At 46.6% G+C, this 27,960-nt stretch overlaps 1 protein-coding gene across 1 annotated transcript in view; it reads right to left on the bottom strand.

Moving 5' to 3' along the window:
• The window catches only part of SMARCA2 (SWI/SNF related BAF chromatin remodeling complex subunit ATPase 2), a 124,501-nt gene that overhangs the window by 82,754 nt on the left and 13,787 nt on the right, over positions 1 to 27,960 (bottom strand). The window contains exons 3-9 of the mRNA XM_028713238.2: positions 24,166 to 24,295; positions 16,838 to 17,161; positions 15,402 to 15,503; positions 12,800 to 13,049; positions 7,663 to 7,789; positions 4,660 to 4,833; positions 140 to 313 (exon numbers count right to left, since the gene is read on the bottom strand). Of these exons, the coding sequence (XP_028569071.2) occupies positions 140 to 313; positions 4,660 to 4,833; positions 7,663 to 7,789; positions 12,800 to 13,049; positions 15,402 to 15,503; positions 16,838 to 17,161; positions 24,166 to 24,295 (1,281 nt within the window). The remainder of the gene's footprint in view (positions 1 to 139; positions 314 to 4,659; positions 4,834 to 7,662; positions 7,790 to 12,799; positions 13,050 to 15,401; positions 15,504 to 16,837; positions 17,162 to 24,165; positions 24,296 to 27,960) is intronic.

The following is a 27,960-nucleotide window of genomic DNA, read 5'->3' as shown; positions in this document are numbered from 1 at the left end:
TTGGCCTACAACTCCCATCATCCTTAAGCTAGCAGGACCAGTGGTCAGGGATGATGGGAACTGTAGTCCAAGAACAGGAAGAGACCCACGTTTGGGAAGCCCTACAGCAACGGCCTCCTTGAGCTAACACCGGCCTCACCATCAGCCGCCGCATTCGCTCTTTCTCAATCCTCTCTGTTTCCTTCTTCTGCTCACGCTCCGTGTTCGCGTGCCACGTGGCCACAGCTTTGGAAAGCTTCTGGATTTTCCCAGCCACGGACCGGTGGTACTCTTTGAAGTCCTTAGCGTGCTGCAAGATGCTGTTGAGATACTCCTGCAAAAAAGAAAAAAGGGGGGAAATCAACCGGGGGAGCTGACCCACAAGCAACTGTCGCAGATTCCAAGCGCACCCTGCATCAAGGATCTAAATGTATTTCCTCCGTCTGATAGAGTGCTATGAATCACAGCTGGGAAGATGAGGTTGTGGCCCCTCCTTCATCCTTGAGATGGGAAGGTAACTGCAGAGTCGCCCTTAAACTAAGCCAGGAGGGATACGCTTGGGCCCTCCAATCCTGATCGACCCAGCAGCCAGGCCCCTACCAGTTTTGACCATTTCTATTAGTTTGGGCTTGAATATGGGCAATGCTTTCCTGTCCAACTGTCAATAAACAAAGTAAATTATGCCTTTGCCAATAATAATAATAATATTTATTACTTATACCCCACCCATCTGAATGGGTTCTCCCAGGCACTCTGGGCAGCTCCCAACAGAATACAGTGGACGCTCAGGTTATGAACGTGATCCATGCAGCACGCGCGGGTTGCAATTCGGCACTTCTGTGCATGCGCAATCTAGCGCTTCTGAACGACCGCCAAAACCCGAAAATAACTTGTTCCGGTACTTCCAGGTTATGGCAGTCCGCAACCCGAAAAAACGCAACCTGAAGCGTCTGTAATGCGAGGTATGACTATACTAAAAACACGACAAAACATCACATTAAAAACTTCTCGAAACAGGGCTGCCTTCAGATGTCTTCTAAAAGTCTGGTAGTTGGGAGGGCGTTCCACAGGGCATGTGCCACCACCGAGAAGGCCCTCTGCCTGGTTCCCTGTAACCTCGCTTCTTGCAGGGAAGGAGCTGCCAGAAGGCCCTTGGAGCTGGACCTCAGTGTCCGGGTTGGACAATGGGGGTGGAGATGCTCTTTCAGGTCTACTGAGCTTAGGCCGTTTTGGGCTTTAAAGGTCAGCACCAACACTTTTGAATTGTGCTCAGAAACGTTCAGTAAGTGAACTTAACTGAACTGTCGCAAACTTTTTGTATTTCATGGCAACCTGAACCCTTGTTTACAATTGCTTTTCCTGCATGTGTGTATCATTCTAGACATGCATGCCCACTTTTCTCTCTCTGGGGCGATCTGGGGGGGGGGGGTTCTCCCGACCCCACAGGGCCCATGGCAGGAGAGGGTGGAGAGCACCGCCTTGGGAACCCTTGCGCTGGCTCCCACAAGTGGACAAACGTGATGGTTCTCCAATGCGCCATCAGCCTCTGGGTTGTTTTTGCTGCTGTTGCCTCTCTGGAAACAGCCAGGCTGGCACGTCATCCTGAAGTGGTGCATATTTAAACCACTAACTGAGTGCTTTCTTGCATCCAGTATTTTGCTGCTGAATAATGGAGCTAAAAACAAAGTAAGGGAGGCTATTTAGAGCCAGCCCTAAATATGTCATTAGAAAGCATGTTGTTTAATAACGTGAGTGGTGCGTGCTGTGATTTTCGTCCTGTGGACTAGGGAGAAAGGTTTAATCTTCCCTCCCCAGCCAAGATGCAAATAAAAGTCCCTTCTGCACTGCCATTCTGTAATGCCAGAGGGAGCATTAACATCTTGGGGGCCGGGGGGGGGGGGGGAGCCCACCACGTCTAATTAAAAAACCAACAACCCGCCATGCTCTCTAATGCAATATTGAGCATCACGTGCTATTTGGCTCAGAGGCATAATCTCTGGGGGTTCCTAGCGGTTCTGCAGGAAGACATCAAACGTCAATAAAAATGGAAAGTATCTCAAAAAGCAGGAGAGGAAATCTGCATGTTGCAAGTCCTATTAATGAGAGCAAGCGGGCAGCGGTCTCTTCCTAAACCACTAGGTCCTCCGCAGATCAACCATAGGCCGATCCCTTTTGGAACAAATCACAGATCCGTGGTCATGCTTGCTACATATCTGGCATGCGACGGGTTCCAGGTCCGATTCCTGGCACCCCCCGTTTTGAAAAAGGACCAGGTAGCAATTAATTCAAAAGGCTTAAAGCCTGAGAGCGATTCCTAGGCAGACCGGTATGAGCTAGGTAAACAGAAAGTCGATGTCAGCTTCCTTCTGTCCCCATGTGTTTTGGAGAAAAGTCAATGCTGGACATCTGCATATAGGGCTGAGTGAAGGAACCATTCAACCCACTGTGCTTTAATTATTTTTATTATTATTATTATTATTATTATTATTATTATTATTATTATTATTATTATTATTAATACCCCGCCCATCTGTCTGGGTTTCCCCAGCCACTCTAGGCAGCTTCCAACAAAATATTAAAATACAATAGTCCTTCAGATAGTAAAAGCTTAGGGGCGTAAATATGCCATCCCACTGAGCAAGCACAAGATGGAGTGAGGAGCAAGGAAGCCGAGGTGCTTCTGGCCGGCTGCTCACTGCCTGAGCATCCAAGAGGAATCATCGTGACGGCGGGAGCCCTGGGATAGCTGCCTGCCTCCCAATTAAGACACCCCAAAATGGGAGGTCCAGTAAAAACAAGAAGTGCAGAAAGCTAAAATTTCCAAAGAGAGCAAGGACCAGAGGCCAACGGTCATGCTCCGAGGGAGTAGGAGGGAAGGCCTTTCGGGAAAGAGACATTCAAGCCGCCTTCCAAGCAGTATGTGGAGCTGTGCTCCTTCCTTGCCAGTGCCTCTCCTTCCGCTGTGCAAGGAACCTGGAAGCAATATCAATTCCCAGATTAAATGTACACGCTTGTGCAAATTAACCGAAACAAAGCATGTTTTCTATCTTACTCGTAATCCTGTACAGTGGTACCTCAGGTTACATAGGCTTCAAGGTTACATACGCTTCAGGTTACAGACTCCGCTAACCCAGAAATAGTACCTCGGGATAAGAACTTTGCTTCAGGATAGGAACAGAAATCGTGCTCCGGCGGCACAACGGCAGCGGGAGGCCCCATTAGCTAAAGTGGTGCTTCAGGTTAAGAACAGTTTCAGGCTAAGAACAGATCTCCGGAATGAATTAAGTACTTAACCTGAGGTACCACTGTACTCAATATATTTAGGTTCTATGAAAGGGAGTTATTCCAGAGTCGGAAAAGAGGTATCTTGATGGTGCTGGGATATTGCAGCAGGACCTAGTCCTCTGTCACACATCAAAAGCGGGGAAGAAATTCAGGACAGAGCAAATACAGGTACTTGATTGGCCAGGGAATTCCCCAGATGTCAATCCCATGGAGAATTTGTGGGCTGTATGCAAAAGCCGCCTCCATGCTGTAGACTGTACGACTATGGAGAAGCTCATTCAGGCGCTGATTCAAGTGTGGTGCAGGGATCGAACAGGGACTGTTCGAAACTAATAGACTCCATGCCCAACCGTGTTCAAACGCTGCTGAAAAATAGCGGAGGCCATATCTGTTACTAACATACATATACATGACTTTTGTACATGTATACGTGAGTTTTGTACAATAAAGCAGTTGGTCCCTTACCTTTCCTGCCCTGACCTGGCCACGGTGATCCATGTGACGGTCACCTCCAGGCTTGACTACTGTAATTCGCTGTACGTGGGGCTGCCCTTGAAGCTGTCCCAGAAACTCCAGTGGGTGCAGAATGCAGCAGCGAGGCTCCTCACGGGGTCTCTGCCATGGGAGCATATTCACCCAGTGCTTTTCCAGCTGCATTGGCTTCCGGTGGAGTACAGGGTCAGATTTAAGGTGCTGCTTTTGACCTTTAAAGCCCTTTAAACGGCCTAGGACCCTCGTACCTATGGGACCGCCTCTCCCGGTATGCCCCACGGAGGACCTTAAGGTCTATATATAGCAACACCCTAGTGGTCCCGGGCCCTAAGGAAGTTAGATTAGCCTCAACCAGAGCCAGGGCCTTTTCAACACTGGCTCCGGCCTGGTGGAACGCTCTGCCTCATGAGACCAGGGCCCTGCGGGATCTGATTTCTTTCCACAGGGCCTGTAAGACAGAGTTGTTCCACCTGGCCTTTGGCTTGGAGCCAATTTGATTCCCTCCCCCTCTTTCTTTTTCCTTCCCCTCCTGTGATGAGGCTGCATTTTAATATTTCAATATTTTAATGTATTTTAATCTTGTTTTTAAGTTGTATTCATTCAATTTGTTTTTATTATTGCTTGTTAGCCGCCCTGAGCCCGGACTTGGCTGGGGAGGGCGGGGTATAAATAAAAATTATTACTATTATTATTATTATTATTATTATTAAACTACATTGCTTGTTTCAATTAATTTGCACAAGGGTGTACGTAGCAAGACAAACAGCTGACTGCATTACAGCTCCAAACCCCCAACCCTTGGCTGCGCTGCTGATGTGAGTTGGAGTCCAGTGATACTTGGAGGGGGCGCCAGTGGCTATTCCTGCAACAGATGAGCAGAACCGTCCCGGAGCATGCAGATACCTGGTGCTTCTGCCTCCGTTTCCGCTCCTGTTCGATCTTCTGCTGCTTCTCCAGCTTCTCCGTCATCCGCGCTTCCCGCAAGGTCTGGCGCTTGCTGCGCTTGTAGGCCTTCGAGTTCAGCGCCGTCTCCAGCGTCGTGTCGCGGCGCATGCAAGCCACCACCTCTTGCCTGAGCTGGGAGCCAGAAGGACAGACCTTAGCAGCAAATCATCTCCACCAGCAAAACTCGTTTTTTAAAGAACTGTCTCCTTCCCTTCCCTTTTTTTATTTTAAATTTTTCTTTATACTTTTCAGATTCACACATTTCACTGATTTCACCACCATTCTGACATTTCAAAACTTAACTTCCTTCTCCCTCTTTCTGCGGTTCCTTGAATTTGTTTTTAATATCCTCTGCATATCCAAATTAGCTTAATTTGCTCATTTATTCATCTTTAAATATACACTCTTATGAAACCGCAGGTTATTACAATAATCCTGCCAATGTTTTTATCTATTTACACTTTATCTGTAAATATTCAATAAACCCTTTCCATTCTTTTATAAAAAGTTTGTTGTCTTGATTTCTTATTCTTCTGGTAAGTTTTGCCATTTCTGCATATTTCCTTTCGCCTATAAGCTTTTTTTAGTAGTACGTCTAAATTTGGCTGGATTCCTCAAATGCCAGATCCCTGTTTTCTTGGTCAAGTTCACCAATATAGTTAGAATCTGAGAAACTGTCAGACTAGTAATTAATTGAAAAAAGGAATCATTCACTCTGCTCTGGGATTTATATACAAGATAGCAACACACTCCGAAAACACTTTGCTTTCAAAGACTTTACATGTGACTTTTATTCTCACTTTTTCGTTATTGCACTGCTATGCTGTTGTCGTCATGCTGTTCTGCAAGAAGGAAAAGTCAACTGAAATGATTCTTATAAAGAAGAGTTAGCATCTAGAATCTAGCAGGATGTCGGCAGAGCACAGCAGGCAGAAGATTGATTTTGGAAGCTGAATTTCTAGGTTCAAATCTCTTTTCAGCCATCGCTCCTTCGATGATATAAAGATGGAAAAGTAACTCATCCAAAGACTTGCCTAGCTGGGGCTGGGTGGGCGTCAGATAGCAATTAAGATTAGGGATCTTGAGTGCTACAGAAAGCACAATAACAACTTGATGGTGGTTAATTATTACTGATAACAATGCACACGGGGCAAATTAAACTGAATTCCCTTGTACTCACAGGGAGGCTACTGGCATGATCTCCTCATTGACACCCCCTCCGCACCCCCAGTGCTGCTCCAGACTATTATTACAATTAATTTATCCATCACCTTCTCTAACATAACTATCTCATTGAAAGTTTTTTGACATGTTAAACACTAACATTCAAACTCATTGGTAGGAAAACGCAAAACACTATAGAAAGGAAAAAGAGGGGGAAAGAATAGAAAAACAGTAACTATAAAGACATTTGTGCTGTATATATCTTCTCATTAGGGACGCGGGTGGCGGTGTGGGTTAAACCACAGAGCCTAGGACTTGCCGATCGGAAGGTCGGCGGTTCGAATCCCCGTGACGGGGTGAGCTCCCGTTGCTCGGTCCCTGCTCCTGCCAACCTAGCAGTTCAAAAGCACGTCAAGTGCAAGCAGATAAATAGGTACTGCTCCGGCGGGAAGGTAAATGGCGTTTCCGTGCGCTGCTCTGGTTCACCAGAAGCGGCTTAGTCATGCTGGCCACATGACCCGGAAGCTGTACGCCGGCTCCTTCGGCCAATAAAGCGAGCTGATCGCCGCAACCCCAGAGTCGGCCATGACTGGACCTAACGGTCAGGGGTCCCTTTACCTATCTTCTCATTTATCCACACATAGAAAAGGCAGACCCCTCTGCTCTCACCAGGGTGCCCCCCTTTCCCCCCTGAGAAATTCTTCCCACCCTCCTTTTCTTGCAGGCACCTCCCACCGCCAACTGTCCCCTTCCTGAAAGAGTTCTCCTCAATTCATCCTAAAGGAATCTTAAAAGTTCTCAATCCCCTTCTCAACCGGAAGTCAGTGTTCCGGATTGCAAACATTTTTTCAGAAGCCGATTGTGCTCCGTTTTGCGTGTTACGCTGAGGTCTGTCTGTTTTTGCTTTTTATTTTGCATTTTTGCGACTGTGTGGAACCCAGTTCAGCTACTGATTGATTGTGTGACTGCAGTACATTGTTTATCGCTTTCATTTTATGGATCAATGGTCTCATTAAGAGAGTAAAATTCATGTTAATTTGCTGTTTTAGGGGCTGCCTTTAAAAGTCTGGAACAGATTAATCCATTTTGCATTACTTTCTATGGGAAAGCGCGCCTTGGTTTTGGAACAGACTTATGGAACAGTAAAAGTTTGAGAACCAAGGTACCACTGTATTTATCAACTACAGTGGTACCCTGCAAGACGAACGCCTCGCAAGACGGAAAACCCGCTAGACGAAAGGGTTTTCCGTCGCGGAGGCGCTTCGCAAAACGAATTTCTCTATGGGGTTGCTTCGCAAGACGAAAAAATCTTGCGCGTCCCCGCGGGTTTTTTTTCGCCCCCCCCCCTTTTCCTAAGCTGCTAAGCCGCCTATCAGCTGTTCCGCTGATAACCCGCTTAACAGCTGATCGCGAAAAGCCGCTAGACAGCTGTAGCGCTAATCCGCTAAGCTGTCAATGGGCTTGCTTCGCAAGATGAAAAAACCGCTAGACGAAGAGAATCGCAGAACGGATTCTTTTCGTCTTGCGAGGCACCACTGTACAGTGGTACCACGGAAGTTGAATGGAATCCGTTCCGGAAGTCCGTTCAACTTCCAGAATGTTAAGAAACCGAGGTGCGGCTTCCGATTGGCCACAGGAACACGTCAGACATTTGGGTTCCAAAGAACGTTCGCAAAGCGGAACACTCACTTCCAGGTCTGCGGCGTTCCAGAGCCAAAACATTCGAGTTGCAAGGCATTTGGGATTGAAGGGACGACTGTACAACCAAAAAAGCTTCCTTTCAGGGAAATTTGTTACCTGGCGCTGGAAATTCAGCAGCCTGAGTGCCTTCAGCTCCACCGTGGCTTTAGTTCGCAGGTCTGGGGGCAAAGAGCCAGGCAAGTTTTCCAATTCCTGAATTCTGTGCGCGATCCGTGCCTGAAGTCTAAACAGGGAAGGACACAGGACAGGGGATTAGAAGAGAAAGAGATGAATTTGCCCATTGCAGGTGCATTTGACATTCTCTTGACCTTGCTAGAGCTGCGATCCCATCCTCCGTTACTTGCGAATAAATCCAACCGCACCTCGCAGGACTTTACTCTCTGCAAACACACGTAGGATTGGGGCTACACTGTTGTTACTGCTAATGAAATGCAAGTACGTACACTCTTGAAAGACGCAGCACTTTCAAACGCTGTTATTTATATCTAAAATAATTAGACTACGAATCACTGGAGAATTACCCATTTATCTGAAAAGCCTTTGAACTGCACATTATGTGTCTGTTAAGCTTAAGGTAAGAAATGAACAGAGAAAATCCTCTGAAATTTTCCAAAAGGCCAAGAGTTGCGGAAGACATTTGAGGCATAAGAAGGGCTCAAAACAAGAGAGAAAAGGATTTCGATTCCAGCCAACCTGAGCTCCATTTCAAAGCAGCCTCAATTTCACCCACTGAAAAGTTTTGCAATGGTTTTTAAGTCCACCTGGAAAGAAGGGGGGTGGGTAGCATCTCATGGTGTGGACACACAAATACACACCCTTTTCTTCTTATTTTTTTGTCAGAAGAATGTCAGCTGCCAATCATGGCGATTCACCGGCATGCCACTCAAATACCAATAAATTCACCCCCTTGTGTGCCGCTCCTTGCGAATCGTTAAATCTCTTTATCGCAGCGCAAAGAGGGAAGAATTAATGCTAATTGTGTTAATAGAGGAGTTGGCAGCCCTGGGATGAAAAGTTGTTAACTAAGCGCAACGTTAAGAGCGGTGTCAGTCTGGCACCAGACCGGGGGGGGGGGGGGCTGAAAGAGGCAGCGCTTCCAAGAGCCAAGTGGGTCCTAACGTTACAGAGGACCCTCCTTCTGCTTTCAGGCCAGGGAACAGAGCCAAGCGCCAGCAGAAGCCAGGAAGAGCTGGGGAGGGAAGCAGGACGGGCCCCAGAAATTCTGGACAAACGGGATCCCCGGCAAACCGATCAGCAGCGTTTGGGCAGGAGGGGAATCTGATCCAGGGAAGAATAGTCACCGTGACTTTGTCCCCTTTATCTTAATAAAGACCGGCTGCCTTACCCGGCATGTAAAACGAAGAAAGCAACACCTGAAAATCAACTGAAACTCACACGTCTATCTAAGGGTAGAGACCAGCAGCACCAAATTGTAGAGGCTGCCATTAATTTATCGCAAACTTATTCTTGGCTTTGCTTAAAACGGAACTAAAAGTCTCATAACCGAACTATAGATAGATAGATAGATGATAGATAGATAGATAGATAGATAGATAGATAGATAGATAGATAGATAGATAGGAGCAACAGCCAAATGGCTTTCACATAAATTAAAAGGAAAAAATATTTTTGGGCTGTTTTTTAAAATATAAATTCCTACTAGGAATGCCCTGCATAAGGAATTGTAATTAATACTATACCTTTAAAGGCTTTGTGCAGCCACATATTCTACAATCAATGCATCAAATGCCGAAATAATGCTCCCTGCCTAATCCTTGGAACAGATTAAAAAGTCTGTCCTTGCATTCAGCGGGAAACAGAGAAGGCTCTTAAGTCGTTCAATCATAAGGAAGGGCCAAAGACGGAAGCAGTTGCTTGAAGCTGCCATTTGCAAAATGCTCAGGGGATTTAATCTAACCCTGCCCAAAATATGTTTAATTAATCTCCACAGTGCAGTTATTTGTCTTCATCCATGCAGAAAGCGAATTTCGAACTGGAGCCGGAGCTGGAGATCTTTTTGCAAAAGGGCAGCAACCCCTGGAACTGAGGGAGCGCAGTCACAAGCGTCGCCCTGAAGGACGGTGAGGGTTTTTTTGGAACGGGGGCCATGCGGCAGGACTGAGGACTCTGGGGTCGCAAAGAGCTTTCTGGCAGGGATACTTCCGTCAGATGATAAAAGGAATCCATCCGACATAATCCACTGTGCTCGTAATTTCAGGACAATAGCGGGCGTAATTTTTTTTATGAGCTCTGAGAAGGAAAGAAGCTTTGCACATGGTGGAGTGACATTAAATTGCACTGCGCATTATTAGTTTTACAAGACTTATTCATTAAGATTAAAGCAGCACTTAATTTTTCTTCTAAGTGTTAAAGAGAGCTTTGTAAGAATTACGGCATGAATTTATTGCGCTGGCCCAGTTTCAAACAGCAAAATAAGCTGAGCTGTTCTCGACATAAATGTAAAGGTTTTGTAGAGATTTTTCTAAAGATAAGAGATTCACTAGTCTTTGTTGGTCAAAGGAGGGTATAATCACGTTTTGGAACAATCTCTTGTTATGCAGAATGAATTCAAGAGAGACATCAAGTATAGCCATACTATGACGAATATCAGCAAAACTCTTTTCAGGATGGGCTGAAACTTTTCAGAGACAGTTTTAAGGGCAGAAAGCAGAATGCACCGTCAATGGCACCCTCTTCTTCATCCGTAGATCTCAGGATGGTTCACAATTTAAAGCATTAGCACAAAACATTCTCCAGTCAGCTAGCTTCTGCCTTCGCTCAGAGCACGCAGGTTTCTCTTAAGTAGTAGTAATAATAATATTAATAATAATAAACTTTTATTTATACCCGCCCTCCCCAGCCAAGACCAGGCTCAGGGCAGCTAACAACCAATAATAAAAACAAGTTGATTAATATACAATTTAAAAGATTAAGATACAACATTAAAATATTAGGGTGCAATCTCTTCATAGGAGGAGAAAGGAAAAAGAAAAAGGGGGAGGGGATCAAACTGATTCCAAGCCAAAGGCCAGGTGGAACAACTCTGTCTTACAGGCCCTGCGGAAAGAAATCAGATCCCGCAGGGCCCTGGTCTCATGAGACAGAGCGTTCCACCAGGCCGGAGCCAGTGTTGAAAAGGCCCTGGCTCTGGTTGAAGCTAATCTGACTTCCTTAGGGCCCGGGACCACTAGGGTGTTGCTGTTTATGGACCTTAAGGTCCTCCGTGGGGCATACCGGGAGAGGCGGTCCTGTAGGTACAAGGGTCCTAGGCCGTGATGTAGCCTCTGAGAAGGTGGAGATGTGAGAACTCCAATTCTTAACAGAGATTGATGAAATCCCAAATAATACTGGGAGCCAAGGAACCTTGTGTTGCAGCAGCATAATCCTGGGTATGACCAGGTTTGGTGTGGCTGCGATGTCGCGCCAGTCAGCTGGTCTGCGGGGCACCCAAAGACCCGCCTCTTCTGGCGCCCCACTGACCATTTGCTTTGTGATCTTGCAAAGAAAAAGCACCCAGAGATATTGTCAAGGCAACGAGAGCCTAGATTTAAGGTGCTGTTTGGCTCCTAGATTTTACATCTCGGTTTCTGAGGCTACTTCTGGTCGGGTTGGCAGTACAGAGGATTGGCAGATGGCCTCCCTTTATCTCCTCACGTGTAGTTTTGACTTTTTATCTGTCTTGGACTGGAGGAAAAGAGAGCTGCCCCGAGCCAGCAGAACACAAGACACAGCTGGAAGGTGAGCTTGGTTTGGTTTGGTGATGTATTATAGGGATCTGACAGAAACAAATGAGGTATTTGAACCAAACCTGGGGCTAGGGGTGCAGTTCACCAGCCTCAAGGGAGCAGAGGTGCCCTTCCTCTATGCCCAAAGAATGTTCCAGAAGGAGACACACGTTCCTTCGTAGTTTTCCCTCTGTCCACTGGGTGCAGGAGAAATTCTGGCAAATGGCTCTGCAGAGGTGAAATAACACCTTCTACACAACTCTCGGTAAGCGCACGAGCCTCGTCATCCTCTCCCTCAAGTCAGCTGGTGCCTATTTGGGCGACACCACACAATTTCCGGGACGAGTCGCCACCCTTCCCCCAAAGTTATACACCATGATTGTGACGTTGTTTTCATACAGCAGGCATGTCCAACAGGTAGATCGTGATCTACTGGTAGATCGTGGGGTGTTCCTGCTAGATCTTTGGTCCCTCAGTGATAAACTTTGGTCCATCCAACGACAATGGGTAGATCACTGCCAGTTTTTTTCTACTGTGAGTATATCACAGTCTATTGGGAGTTGGACGTCCCTGTCATACTTCTTGTTGTTGTTTAGTCGTGTCTGACTCTTCGTGACCCCATGGACCAGAGCACACCAGGCACTCCTGTCTTCCACTGCCTCCCGCAGTTTGGTCAAACTCGTGTTAGTAGCTTCCAGAACACTGTCCAAATATATCGTCCTCTGCCGTCCCCTTCTCCTTGTGCCCTCCATCTTTCCCAACATCAGGGTCTTTTCCAGGGAGTCTTCTCTTCTCACGAGGTGGCCAAAGTATTGGAGCCTCATTGGAATCCCCTTCGGAACTTGAAATATGGGCCCCCCCAACAAAAAATATAAAATTCAGCTTTGTAATTTGGAACTTATGTGATGTGATTTGATTTGATTGGTCAGTTAATAAAAATTATTTAAAAAAAAGAAGTATTGGAGCCTCAGCTTCAGGATCTGTCCTTCCAGTGAGCACTCAGGGCTGATTTCCCTAAGAATGGAGAGGTTTGATCTTCTTGCAGTCCATGGGACTCTCAAGAGTCTCCTCCAGCACCATAATTCAAAAGCATCAATTCTTCTGCGATCAGCCTTCTTTATGGTCCAGCTCTCACTTCCATACATCACTACTGGGAAAACCATAGCTTTAACTACACGGACCTTTGTTGGCAAGGTGATGTCTCTGCTTTTTATGATCCTTCATGGATCACTGCCTTGCCATGGCGAAGGGGCTTGAATAGCTCAGAGAAGCTATGAGCTATGCCGTGCAGGGCCACCCAAGATGGAGAGTTCATAGTGACCCCATGATCACTATGACCAAATGTGATCCACCTAGAGCAGGAACCAGCAAGCCACTCCAGTATCCCTGCCAAGAAAACTCCATGGACAAACACAACCCTGTCATACAGCAATTGCTAAATATTTATTTTTAAAAAATAAATCAGAAATCGTACTGAAACACCTTCTGCCTCTCCGCCTGGTTCTTACCTATATTCCCGCTCTTGGAGGATTTCCACAGGGTCCAGCCCTTGGGGCTTTTGGATGGGGCTGATGCGGTTCTGTTTCTGCTGCAGCTGGACGATGGGCGAAGGCTGGCCGGCCGCGGGTGGAGGGACCGAAGGGCCTGGCATGACAGCTGCAGGCTGGGCAGGGGCGGGTGCTGGAGAGGGTCTTCCGCTGGGGGACGGGACAGGGAGTTTCTGAGGGGTGCTGGGAACATTCATCTCTGGCCCTTGCCCTGGAAAATAAGCCGGCACCGACATTCATAAACCTGGACCAAAAGGAGCTAAACAAAAAGTTATCTATCCTTTTGGATAAGGTCAACACAATAGGATCAAGGACACTTCAGCAGCCAGATGCACCTGCTAAAGAGAAGGCGTACCTTGGATCTTGAACGCCGTGGCTCCCGAACGATCGAAACCCGGAAGGAATTGTTCCGGTTTTTGAACTTTCTTTTGGAAGCCGAATGTCCGACGGGGCTTCCGATTGGCTGCAGGAGTTTCCTGCAGCCAATCAGAAGCTGTGCTTTGGTTTCTGAACGTTTTGGAAGTCGAACGGACTTCCGGAGTGGATTCCATTCAACTTTCAAGGTACGACTGTATGCCAAACAATGACACTTCTCCACACTCGCTTCCATGTATACCTACAGAAGCATTATTACTATTAACAATAATAATAATAATAATAACATTTTATTTATATCCCGCCCTCCCCAGCCAGGGCCGGGCTCAGGGCGACTAACACCAAATTACAATAAAACATAATAGAAAAACAACAACAAACAAACAAACAAACGGTTAATTAAAATACATCCTCATTTTAGTAGTAGCCCATAAATCAGGACCATAAAGGGAGGAAACATCTGATATTAACAACTGGCTGAATCTAGATGTACCACAATCCAATTCCTGACACATGAAATATTCCATTATAAAGCAAATTTTGCCCAGTCATGTGAGCAGATGATACGTAACCCTCTTTCCATAACCCTGAGGGATGTAACAGGCCAACGCCGGCCTGGGCTGGCACACTCTCTTCTCCCCCTGGGAAGCCCCATTGCATCCAAACTGGCTAACTATGATTGCAGACCAGAACTGGTAACCTGCTTTAAAGCGTTACTTCCGGTTTTGGTTTGGAGAACGAGCGCAAAGCCCAAATTTCTCACTCAGATGCAACAGCACACCACGGTCTACCCAACTCAGGAAATCAAAGTATGTGAGGAGAAGGAAGCCTCATACCAGATCCTGGTTTGGTGATAATCTCTAAACCAGCCCTAAGACTTATTTGGCTTTTTTAAAAAATCAGGATTAATCTCTAGAGTTTGAAAGTTCTAAAATAGTTTGTGGGCTTTATTTTGCATTCATTAATTATAAAAGTACATGTTATGTGTCCACCGGGACGGGTTTGCTTTTGTGGTCCTGTGATATCCTACAAGTTAATTCCTATTAGGAGCATGGACACCAGTGCTGCAATATGCACACAGCCCTGTATGCAGAGATGAGAGAAACCAAAGCTACGTCTAAACAAAAAAACTGAATGCATCAAGCAAAAAAACAGAATGCAGCAATAAAGCAGTGAACTTGGCTGCATTTGAGGTAGTACAGGTGTGTCTGTTATGATAAATGAAAATGTTGGCATTTACCAGTAATTCTCAACATATAAGGTCAAGGATAAAGACCAGAAGATGCTGCTATTTACTAATATGACTGAGAAGCTAATTGAATGCTTCAGCTCTCCATGAAGTTCCATCCCTGTTCCCATCCTTTTATCAGTAAAAGATTGCTTTTCCCAGGAAATGTCAAAACGAAACTCGCCGCAATTTCTCACATTTATCAGTTACCTCACATTACCCGATTTCATTCTCATTTCTATCGTTCACCAAGGAAAACATTGCGTTTAATGGAATTGTCCCAACAGTCCAATGTCAATAAGAATCATTACAGTCCAATAATATTTAATTTGCTATACACTGGTACCTTGGTTCTCAAACGCCTTGGTACTCAAACAACTTGGAACCCAAACACTGCAAACCAGGAAGTAAGTGTTCCAGTTTGCAAACTTTTTTCGGAAGCCAAACATGCTCCGTTTTGAGTGACGTACTTCCATTTTGAGTGTTACGCTGAGGTCTGTCTGTTTCTGCTATTTATTTTGCGCTTTTGTTTTTGAGGCTCTTTTTTTGGTTTGTTTTTGTGGTTGTGTGGAACCCAGTTCAGCTACTGGTTGATTGGTTGATTGTGTGATTGCAGTACATTGATTATTGCTTTCATTTAATGGATCCATGGTCTCGTTAGTAAAATTCATGTTAAATTGCTGTTTTAGGGGTTGTTTTTAGAAGTCTGGAATGGATCAATCCATTCTGCATGACTCTCTATGGGAAAGCGTGCCTTGGTTTTGGAACGCTTTGGTTTTGGAACGGACTTCCAAAACAGATTAAGTTTGAGAACCAAGGGACCACTGTATAGCAAAGGCGTTGTGTGTCTTTTTTAAGAAAAGGACTGACTAACCCAACATTATTCTTTTTCTCAACTCTCTCAGTTATGTCAACAGTCTGGATATAAAAGAGCTGCCAACATCCTTCTTTCTTTTTTACCTTCTGGCCAGGTTTTGGGGGCCATGGCAGCCGTGTGCGCTGGCATTCCTGAGGCAGCTCCTGGTCCAGCTGGGAGGGGGGCATTGGCATGTGCTGCAAACACTGCAAAAAGACGGTTTTCCTTCCATTAGAACGGGCCACACCAAAGCAGGTTCCAGTAGCTTTTGCACCTCCGTCAGGAGTTGCAGTGAATTACCGTACGTCACAAACCCTGACAGGCACACACAGAGAGTTCAAACCCCATCGTAGAGAGCATGTAAGCAATGCTCACGCAGTTAGATTTTGTGGGGTCAGCCTGAAGGCTAAGCTGGAGGAAAGAGAAAACTGAGGCCTCTTGCACCCTGTAAAATGCAGGTCTGCAATAGCCACATAATGGCCAAGAGGTTCAGGTTCTACGAAAGGGAGTTATTCCAGAGTTGGAAAAGAGGTATCCTGAGGGTGCTGGGATATTGCAGCAGGACTTATCCCCCTGTCACACATCGAAAGCGGGGAAGAAATTCAGGACAGAGCAGCTAATACAGGTACTTGATTGGCCAGGGAACTCCCCAGATGTCAATCCCATGGAGAATTTGTAGGCTATATGCAAAAGTCGCCTCCGTGCTGTAGACTGTACGACTATGGAGAAGCTCAATCAGACGCTATTCAAGTGTGGTGTGGGATCCGAAAATCAACAGGGACTGTTTGAAACTAGGAGACTGCACGCCAAACCGTGTTCAAACGCTGCTTAAAAATAGCGGAGGCCATATCTGTTACTAACGTACGTGTATGTGAGTTTTGTACATGTATACGTGAGTTTTGTGCAATAAACTACTGTGCTAAATTCATTGTTTGTTTCAATTGCCGTATCTTTCGCTCTGTAAGACGCACCAGACCATAAGGCGCTCCTAGTTTTTGGAGGAGGAAAACAAAGAAAAAAATATTCTGGATCCCAGGCCTGCAGAATCTGATTTCTTTCCGCAGGGCCTGTAAGACAGAGTTGTTCCGCCTGGCCTTTGGCTTGGAGCCAATTTGATTCCCTCCCCCTCTTTCTTTTTTCTCTTTCCTCCTGTGATGAGGCTGCATTTTAATATTTTAATGTTTCAATATTTTAATGTTGTATTTTAATCTTGTTTTTAAGTTGTATTCATTCAACTTGTTTTTATTATTGCTTGTTAGCCGCCCTGAGCCCGGCCTTGGCTGGGGAGGGCGGGGTATAAATAAAACATAATATTATTATTATTATTATTATTATTATTATTATTATTATTATTATTAATATTGTTGTTGTTGTTGTTCTGGCTTCTGGGATAGCTGCGCAGCCTGCATTCGCTCCATAAGACGAACACACACATCCCCTTACTTTTTAGGAGGGGGAAAGTGCGTCTTATAGAGCGGAAAATACGGTAATTTGCACAAAGGTGACTGCAGAGGAAGCCTATCGAGCCCGGCAGTTTTACCCGTTGGCTTGTAAAGAGTCTGTTGCTGCTGAATCCCAGGCAGAGTCCTCTTCCCCTGGACGGCAAGCTGGAGGTTTTCGGGCAGCGGCTGCCCCCTGGCCAACATCTTGTAGGCCAGAATCTGCGCCCGGAGTTGGTGCAGCTGAACCGGGCTGAAGGGCGAAGGTCCCCGGCTGGGCTGGCTCATAGCTTGCGGGTCTCCCGGCATCGTGGGTCCCGGCTGGCTTGGCGGCATCTGGGGCGGGGTGGGACCCCCTCCGGACATGGGGCTGGAGACGTGCTCGGGGGCCGGTCCCAAGGGTGACGGGTGGGGAGACATGTAGCCTGGAAGAACCGAAAGAGCAATTAGCGCCGTCATTTCCTGAAAAACGTAAGAGGCTTTCCTTGCGGCCGAGTGGCTCAGCTTAATTAGGAAACAAGGATCACCCGGGGGGGGGGGCGGGGGGAAGACAATAAGCAAAAGAGTAACTTGCCACTCACAGCCACATTATTTCCACCTAGCATTTTGGTAAACGAGCTGGATTTATTTATTTATAGTTTTTTTAAAAAAGAATAAAATACTTTATTAAATTTTTAAAAAGCACAAAATCAAAATTATCCATAACAGATAAACACCAAAGAATTGTCAATATCTATTACACTTTATCGCAGTCTTCTTCTAGTTCCACTGACTTCCCGCCAGCTCCATCTAGCTTTAAATGTGTATTTATCTAGCTCACTGTTTGTGTCTGTTTAAAATAATTGCTTTGCCAAGATATTGTACTTTCTTAAACCTGTTCAGTGTATAACAGAAGCTATTCAAAGGCTGCCACAGATTTTATATTGTTGCAATCTTTTATGTAACTTTTAAATAAACCCCATTTATTGAAAAATACTTGATCTGCGTGATCTCTTATTCTTCTAGATAGCTTAGCCAATTCTGCGTACACCATTAGTTTTTGTTGCCACTCCAATTTTGATGGTACTTTTTCTCCTTTCCAATTTGATGCTATTAAAGTTCTCGCAGCCACTGTCGCATAGAGGAATAATTCCCTTACACTTTTTGGGATATCGGAACCCAGTATCCCAAGAAGGCAGGCCTCTGGGTTTTTTGTAAACACAATCTTATGCATTTTTTTTTAAGTTCCATAGATATTTCATCTATTTATAGGATTCATAGCCCACCTTTCAATGAATGTATTTTGCCAAGTCAGCTTTCCCAAACAGCATATAAAATAAAAACCAGTTGGGTATTCCCATTTTAAGAGCCTGCAAGACATTTATGGTATACCGCCTAAATCAGCTGCACGTGCGTCGTTGAGCAAACTTATGATTATGGTGTGCAAACCAATTAGGACAGAGTTTCCACTTTCCCATGGCTCTATGGGTTCACAGGGCACGCACACAGTACAAAGAAGGTTCTTGCTTTCCAACAGATTCAAGTCACATATACCAACGTAAAACAAAACAATTAAGATGTAATATGAAGAGCGTTTTAGTCTCATCAACCTAAAGGTCCTGGGTTTTAAACCCAAGGAGTCTCTCAGTCTCTGATGCTTGCTTCCATATTCTTAAAGTACAGTGGTACCTTGGTTCTCAAATGCCTTGGTCCCAAACGTCAAAAACCCAGAAGTAAGTGTTTCGGTTTTCAAACATTTTTCGGAAGCTGAACGTCCAATGCGGCTGTCAGCAGTTGTTTCTGGGGCACCTGCACCAATCAGAAGCTGCGCCTTGGTTTTCAAACATTTCAGAAGTCAAACGGGACTTCCAGAATGGATTAAGTTTGAGGACCACTGTATTTGGTGCTTTTGGTTTTGCTATTTATTTTGCTTTTTTTTTAAGGCTTTTTTGGTTCATTTCTTTTTGTGACTGTGAGGAACCCAGTTCAGCTGACTGATGGTGTGACTGCGGAAATGGATAAAAGCCCCCCATCCAAACAATGACTATCATCAGAGCAAGTAAGAAAATAAATTAATTTTAATTCTCATCATCTACAATACTGTCTTATTTATTTTATAGGACAGTACCTGGATTATTGCTTTCCTTTTATGGATCTGTGGTCTCGTTAGAGAGTAAAATTCATGTTGAATTGCTGTTTTAGGGGTTGTTTTTAGAAGTCTGGAACGGATTAATCCATTTTGCATTACTTTCTATGGGAAAGCACGCCTTGGTTTTGGAACACTTTGGTTTTGGAACAGACTTCTGGAACGGATTAAGTTTCAGAACCAAGGAACCACTGTACAAGCTGCGCATTTAAAACAAGCCCCTTGCAAGAGGATGCAAGCTTCACTGCAAGAGTGCAAATATTCCTGATGGCTTGCTTTTCCAGCCGGGCCTTCGGGTCCCCCTGCGTCACAGCCAGCCATCGCTCAGTGTTTTTATCCCCTCCGTGCCATAATAAATCCCCAAGTCCTCCTGTTGCTACTCTCCCTTAGTCACCCATAGGCTCCCCATCCACTCCTTCAGCAGTTTTAGCCATTTGAGAGCGGCATCCCGCAACCTTGCGCAGGAATAAATGCTTTCTTAGCAGAGCGCTTCAGTGTTACTAAAACAGCCCAACATTGATTAAAGCAGCATTTCATGTAACAGCACTTGAGTGGGGGGCTAGGTGTACCATTCCCACTTAAGGTAAAGGTAAAGGTAAAGGGTCCCCTGACCATTAGGTCCAGTCGTGACAAACTCTGGGGTTGCGGAGCTCATCTCGCTTTATTGGCCGAGGGAGCCGGTGTACAGCTTCCAGGTTATGTGGCCAGCATGACTAAGCCTCTTCTGGCAAACCAGAGCAGTGCACGGAAACGCCATTTACCTTCCCGCCGGAGCGGTACCTATTTATGTACTTGCACTTTGACGTGCTTTCGAACTGCTAGGTTGGCAGGAGCAGGGACTGAGCAGCGGGAGCTCACCCCATTGCAGGGATTCGAACCACTGACCTTCTGATCAGTAAGTCCTAGGCTCTGTGGTTTAACCCACAGCACCACCCGCGTCCCTATTCCCATTCCCACTTAATTTACTCTTAAATATGCAAGCCATCAAAGCACACACATACACAATGTGAACTCTTTTAGTTTTCTGTTAAACAGGAAATAAAATGTTGAATTGGACAGAGGAGGAAGGAGGGGGAAGATTCTTGCCAGGTCACAACCGCTCTCTCCATCCCTCAACACTCGGGTGTGATCCTGCCACCTGTTTGTAAAATCACCATCTCACAAAGATGTTTCAGTGTCTCTGAGTGAATATGGGCAACTGCTTTTTAGACTAAGCCGCTTCTGGCAAACCAGAACAGTGTACGGAAACGCCGTTTACCTTCCCGCCGGAGTGGTACCTATTTGTCTACTTGTACTTTGACGTGCTTTCGAACTGCTAGGTTAGCAGGAGCAGGGACCAAGCAACGGGAGCTCACCCCATTGCAGGGATTCGAACTGCCGACCTTCCGATCGGCAAGCCCTAGACTCTGTGGTTTAGCCCACAGTGCCACCCGTGTCCCTCTGTTTCTGTAAAGAGTAAGGTAAAGGGACCCCTGACCATTAGGTCCAGTCATCACTGACTCTGGGGTTGTGGCGCTCATCTCACTTTATTGGCCGAGGGAGCTGGCGTAGAGCTTTCAAGTCATGTGGCCAGCATGACTAAGCCGCTTCTGGCAAACCAGAGCAGTGCACGGAAACGCTGTTTACCTTCCTGCCAGAGTGGTACCTATTTATCTACTTGCACTTTGACGTGCTTTTGAACTGCTAGGTTGGCAGGAGCAGAGACCGAACAATGGGAGCTCACCCCGTTGCGGGGATTCGAACCACCAACCTTCTGATCGGCAAGTCCTGGGCTCTGTGGTTTAACCCACAGCGCCACCCGCGTCCCGTAAGAGGATGTTTAGATGTCCCCAAATTTACTGGGCTAGCCTTGCTATCTATGTATCTATTGCTACACACTGTTCTCCACTTTCACAATACTATTCCAGGCCCTACGTAAAGTAACAGGAGCCCCCCAGGACACAATCTGGGGGAAACCTTTGGCAACGTAAGCATGCAACGATATGTCAGGCCAGAACGAGGTTTTACGCTGTAACCGTCTCGAGGCATGAATACACGTTGTTTGCTCAGGCGGCTGGGTGCTGGGCCTGGCGCTCAAATGAATGCAAGTCCTTCTAAAGCCCGCCGCATTTCCCTTTTTAATAGGAACAGAACGAAAAGCAGGCAGCCCAGCATCAATAGGAGGAGGATATATAAATATCCCTCTGATTGCAACGTTCGTGTTTTCAAAAGGGGACACGGGGAAGCAGCCTGCAGAGTTTGGTGGCATAATAGCCTTCTGAAATAAGTAACTCCCTTTCTGTTCAGCTGAGCTTCTGGAATGCCAGGCAACTGTTTAAACTGCAGAGTGTTTGCAAGCCTTATCTAAATACCGAAACCATCCCAAGCGCTCGGTTTCAACCGTGAATTCCTCTGGGAAGGGACCCCCCGAATGATGTGCTGCTGCCGCTGCTCATTTGTTTTCAGAAACTGCCAGAGATTAACCGTATTTTATGCTTACCTTCTGTTCTCAGAGCTTAGCTGCGCAGCATATGCCGCGACGAGAACGTTTGACCTTTCCGAGGCCTGGCCTGCCCTCCGTAAGCAGCGGAAAAGAAGCGGCTGGATGTGTCGGCCAAGGGAATGCAAGGAGAAGCCCCCAAGAAGGGAGGCGGCGGGGGTGGCAAAGGAAAGGGAGATGCAAATCGCAAAGGTGTGCACAATGCTAAACCCTAGGCAGGTTGCACCATTTTCACATCATGTATTTGGTCCGGCGGGACACGGGTCGCACTGTGGGTTAAACCACAGAGCCTAGGACTTGCCAATCAGAAGGTCGGCAGTTCGAATCCCCGCGACGGGGTGAGCTCCCTGCCCCTGCCAACCTAGCAGTTCAAAAGCACGTCAAAGTGCAAGTAGATAAATAGGTGCAGCTCCGGCGGGAAGGTAAACGGCGTTTCCGTGTGCTGCTCTGGTTCGCCAGAAGTGGCTTAGTCATGCTGGCCACATGACCCGGAAGCTGTCTGCGGACAAACGCCGGCTCCCTCAGCCTATAGAGCGAGACGAGTGCGCAACCCCAGAGTCGGTCACGACTGGACCTAATAGTCAGGGGTCCCTTTACCTTTTTATTTGGTCCGGCAAACATCTGCCTGCCCCAAATACTGCTTTCTGAAGGGACGCAAATTAAAACTGCAGCAGGCTCTCTGTGGCTTCCCTCCCCACCACACCTCTGCTTCCTCAGCAAGAACATCACAAAGCAAGCACCCACCCAGATAGTTCTGTTGCCTTCGCTCTGGTGACCTCAAGGTTAGATTGCTGCAATGTGTTATACGTAGGGCTGCCTCTGAAGACGGTTCGGAAACTTCAGCTGGTGCAGAATTCAGCGGCCAGATTGCAAGATGGTCTGAGCTTATTACACCAATTGTGGTCCGACTGCACCAGCTACAATTGGTGTAATAAGCTCCGGGCCCAGTTCAAAGTGCTGGTTTTGACCTCTGAAGCCTTAAATGGCTCGGGACTGCAATACCTCAAGACTGCCTCTTTCCATATGAGCCTACCCAGACCCTGAGATCATCATCTGATGCCCTTCTCTGTATGTTCCCTCCTCAATAGGTCCAGAGGGTGGCAACTTGAGAGCGGGGCCTTCTCTGCAGTGGCTCCCCATCTGTGGAATGCTCTCCCCAGGGAAGTTCGCCTGGTGCATTCATTATACACCTTTAGGCACTAGCCAAAAATGTTCCTTTTTAACCAGGCCTTGGGCTGACTGACATCCAATGCCCTTTTAAAATGTGGCTCTTTTGGAGGGGGCTAATGGGTTGTTATTTTTATTAGGTATTTTGTGGTTTTATATCTTGATTTTATTCTGTGAACCGCTCTGAGACCCCCGGGTACAGGGCAGTATATAAATTCTAATAAATAATAATGATGATGATGATAATAATAATAATTGTTCCTTTCCAATGAACTCTGAATAAATGCAAACAAACTCCAATGCTACAGACTCATCCAACTCAAAATCCCTGCATCGCGTTGGGGCTGGACTAGCTCTACAAGCCTCCGATTCTATGAGCTAAGCAAGAATTTAATCGACGTAACGGAGAGTTCCTTCCTAGGAAGCCATTGCAGGAGGGCTAAAAATGCTGGCAGTCAAAGCATTAGTCCGGATAGATCATCAGTCTGACATTATATAGAAAACTGCCCTTTCCAGTCCAGATCACAGGCCCACCTACAGCTGAGTACTGCCTGCATAGGCTGGCAGCAGCTGGCCAGGATTTGAGACAGGGTCTTTCCCAACCCTAGCCAGATATGCTGGGATTTGAACCCAGGACCTTCTGCAGGCAAGCCATGCTTTCTGTCTGCTTTCTGTGCATGCAAACATGGGGCTCTGCCTTCATTCTCTAGCCCGGACATGTGCCCTTCTGGGATCTTATCCAAACACAAAACAAAGGCGGAAGGTATAGGAGCCCCTGTCAGGGCTCACCATGGCAGGACAGGCATGGGGGGGAATTATTTGACTATGTTTTGGTTGGAACAGCTGAGGCTGCAACTAAAGGAGGCATCGCGAATCCAGAAAAATCACAAGGAAAAGTGCTACCAGGTCCTCTTGTGGCAACTGGGACAGGCTCCAAAGGCAAGGAGGGAGAGACTTGGCCGGTTAGTGAGAAAGTTGGAGAGAAGTTTCTGGCAGAGCCAGGGTTGGTGACAAGGGCCATTTCATATTTAGAGATGGGGATATCCTTGGGAAAACAGATGGATGGGACAGTGCATTAAGTTTCCATTCCACAAACAGTGCTCACATGCTTTTGTTCCACTGTGTGAATAATTTCTTGATTTTCTAATAAATACAGATTCTCCAAAACACGAAAACGCACCCAATGAAAGCAAAAAATACAGTGGTACCTCCGGTTGCGGACAGGATCCATTCCGGAGCTCCAGCCAGATCCCAAGATTTCCGCAATCGGAGGTGCCTGTTCTGCGCACACACGCAATGCAGTAGAGCGCTTCTGCGCATGCGGCAAAAACCCAGAAATACACTTCCATGTTTGCCACTTACGTGTCCTGAAGTTTACGTAATTGGAGTTACGAACGTACCCTTAAACTTGCTTTCCTTGCAATTCTTTTTGAGCCTAAACTTTTAGGAAGGAGTGCCTCTCCAGGGGAAAGTTTATTCAGCTCTTTATAACAGCTTCAAAAGCCTTTTATAAATAAAGGCAGAAAGACAACCACCACCAAAATAACCAGCAAGAATCTGACAACCAAGGGCGCAAGGCACCCTGTCCAAATTAGCGAGCAGCTTCACAGATCTTAAGAGCGACCTCAAATATATCACCAGCCCCCTGGAAAACCCACCTTGGCTGTGCTGATCCCTTGGGCTCTGGGGCGGCCCCATGCCGGGGTGAGGGGGCCTCATGCTTGCGGTCTTCATGGCGCTGTTGTGCAGGTCTTCCACCATTCCTTTCTCATGCAAACCATCAATGGGCTGTAAACAGAGGAAAAACATGCATACGTTTCTGGACTGCTCCATCATTTCAGAAAAATGGGTCTCCAGACATGTACACACACAAAATAGAATTAAAATCAGGTCAGCTGGGGTTGCCATATGTCCGGATTTTCCCAGACATACCAGGAACAGAGGTGGGCAGCAGAGTCCAGGTGGAAATTGGGAAAATCCGGACGTATGGCAGCCCACGTCAGCAGTGCAGTTTCCCCATAAAAACAGCTCAAACTTGGCATTTTTAAAGCGATTTTGCCCCCAAAGCTCAACGACTTTTCTGTCCATGTTTGAAATATTGCAACCCTAGGTCAACATCTAAAACACAATGCTAAAAAGACCAAGAAAACTGAAGACTCAAGGAGCTCCGATGGCATCAAATGAACACGGTGAGAGTTTTACGCGATACGGCACCCATCTTTTCTGAAACTGTCCCTTTACGATTCAAGCGTGTTTGACTTTTCTCGTTCCGAACCTAACTTAGAGCAGCTTCAAAAGCCATTCGCTGAACCCCAAGAGTTCTTGAGAGCCCTGTCGTGGTTTCCCCAGCCGCTCTGGGCGGCTCCCAACAGAATTAAAAGCACAATAAAACATCAAACATTAAAAGCTTCCCTAAACAGGGCTGCCTTCAGATGTCTTCTAAAAGTCAGGTAGTTGTTTATTTCCTTGACATCTGGTGGGAGGGCATTCCACAGGGCGGGTGCCACCACCAAGAAGGCCCTCTGCTCTCCATAACCCGGAAACAGACGCAAGGAGCTCAGAAGAAGAGGAGATGTGTTGTCTGGGGCGCTCTGAGCAGCAACTGCCGCCACAGAACATCCCCAAGACCATTTGAATGTGAATATTCACAGCCCTTCCTATGGGGCAGGAGGAAGGAGAAGCAGAAAAACCTCACGGAGCCCTTGCAGTGCCCAACACCAGCAAAAAAACTGAATTTGTGAAGCAAGAAAGAGACTCAGATTCAGTCAAGGGAGAAAGAGAGAGAGAGAGAGAGAGAGAGAGAGAGAGAGAGGAGGTATCTGAGCAATGAGAATGAAACTCATGGAAGGCAACTGGATTCACCCAGGGGAAGTGAGATATTGCCATGTGGGGTCAGGATGAGATCCACACGGAAGGCAGAATTGAACAGGCAGGGAGGGGAACAGGGAAAACAGAGCAAAGTCCATGCAAAGGAAACCTGAAAACTGCAAGCCTGGAGGTTTTTTTATTTTAAAAAAAGCAAAAACATCAGCGCAGGAGGAAATAGAAGATTTACTTCCCTTGCCAGCTGCAAATGCAGAGCGCTGGGGAGCCGTTATTTAAAGGGAAAGGAGCAGTCAGCAGCTGCTTTCCGGAGAAAAAGGGGCAGCGCACAGACTCGCGCATGTGTGCACACGCACACTCTCCGTCCCCTTGCACACACACACACACACACACAAACACACAGCTGCCACGCTCCCATCTCTTGCTCTCCCCCAAGCCAAGGCCATGTCCAGGCCTCCAAGTGTTGAGAGTGATGGAGAGAAAGCGAGAGAAACTGGGAGGAAAATCAGAACTCTGCTACAAAAGGAAAGAATAAATGATTCCAGATTTGGGGAGGTGGGAAGAGCTGCAAGACAGCGCAACAGGTTTCTGCACGGCCAGAAGTTTTCCTTTATACCCAACGGCATTTTCGAACTAATCTGCTCGAGGGGAGGAACTCCATTTCTTCCTTTCTCTCAAAGGAACAGGATTCCCAATAAATCAACAACAGCCGCTGCTATCCCTAATAACACATAATGAAAACTACAGCACTAGAGATTCTCAGTTTTGGGAAGGGCAGTTTGTTAGTGTTGAAAAAGGACCAGAGCTATCCTGAAAACGATGCCCTTGGCACAAGCAGCCTTTCTTACGATGGAGATGTTTGCCAAGGCGGACTGAGGCGTTTCGAAGTTATGGGACCGTGGAAAAGCGGTTGGAGACGCTCCAAAAATGGCCTTTTTGCCGTGGGCAGAAGATGCTTCAGAGCAGGTGGGCTGAGGTCCAAGAAGGGAGTTTCCTCCCTATGGCATTTATGGGTCCAGAATGTTCCATGGCAGTTGGCAGATCCGTTAAGAATGGGAAAGCAGGAAGCAGGTGAGGGAGGAAGAGGAAGGCCGGGCAAGATGCTCCCAGGGCACACCTTAAGGCAGATTTGTCGCCAACCAACCAGGTGTCATCATTATTATATTAGTAGTCGCATTTTTTCAATCAATTTATATACCACCCTTTATCAAAAGCTCCCAGGGCGGTGTACTACATAAAAAACACATTACAGAACATCACTGATAAAAACATAGTCAAAAGCACACTGACAGACAAACAAATCATTAATAATTATAGTCGTTTCCCCCACACTTTTACAGGCCACAGATTATTTAATGGATGAAAGGCATGTAATGATGGCGCCAGGCAAGCCTCTCTGGGGAGAGTGTTTCAAAACTGGGAAGCCACCACAAAAAAGGCCCCACTCTCTTGTTGCCACCCTCCAAACCTCTCTGGGAATGGGGGACATAGACAAAAGGAGGGTCTGGGTCAGTTCACATGGGGAGAGGCGATCCTTGAGGTATTGAGGTCCTGAGCCGTGTAGGGCTTTAAAGTTCTCAAAACCCCAACCTGAAGCACTAAGTTAACTGATCTCTACGTAGCCTTTGGTGCAATGCGATCGTTCCCCTTCAGGAGGCGATACTGCAGCCCAATTATTCTTGGGGAACTTTTTGTTCCTGGGGCTGTGCCAAATTCACAAGAAACGGAGGGATACAAATCAGAGTAGGAACTTGAAAATATACAAGTCCCATTAAACACAGTTTGTATCACACGCACACCAAATGACATGACCAAAAACAACAACCCCTATACCAAAAGGAGGTTACCTCAGAAACAAAACTTGCAACAAGCCACTTCTAAAGTATAAATCCTTTACTTTTGGATTGTGGTCATAAAGAAAGAGAAAACCACTAACCTCCCATCATTTATGAGCCCCAAGGCAAATAAACTCTTGTTTGCAGGAGAGTAAAGCTGCCCAGGAGCTCTGCCCAGGCACGTTTACACAGAAGTAAAGGTAAAGGGACCCCTGACCATTAGGTCCAGTCGTGGCCAACTCTGGGGTTGTGGCACTCATCTCGCTTTATTGGCCGAGGGAGCCGGTGTACAGCTTCCGGGTCATGTGGCCAGCATGACTAAGCCGCTTCTGGTGAACCAGAGCAGCGCATGGAAATACCGTTTACCTTCCCGCCGGAGCAGTACCTATTTATCTACTTGCATTTTGATGTGCTTTTGAACTGCTAGGTTGGCAGGAGCAGGGACCAAGCAACGGGAGCTCATCCCGTTGCGGGGATTCGAACCGCCGACCTTCTGATCGGCAAGTCCTAGGCTCTGTGATTTAACCCACAGCGCCACCTGCATCCCATACATAGAAGTAAGCCCCAGCAATTTCAGGGGAACTTGCTTCCATGTAACTCACTCAGGATCGGGATGTAAGGTGCTAGCTCAACATTGCCAGCTGAGTCTACAAAAATTAAGAACCTCAAAAGTTATGCTATCCCACCCATAACAGCACCCGCCATTTGTGATGCGTTTCCATTTGGGGAAACGTTGAAAATATTCCACTTGTAAGCTTCCTTCTTTTATTGTACGGATGTGGCCTTACAAGAGTC

The sequence above is a fragment of the Podarcis muralis genome, chromosome 17, assembly GCF_964188315.1.
Source record: "Podarcis muralis chromosome 17, rPodMur119.hap1.1, whole genome shotgun sequence".
Lineage (NCBI taxonomy): Eukaryota > Metazoa > Chordata > Lepidosauria > Squamata > Lacertidae > Podarcis > Podarcis muralis.
The sequence above is the reverse complement of the archived record's forward strand: the minus strand, read 5'-3'. Positions and strand labels throughout refer to the sequence as shown.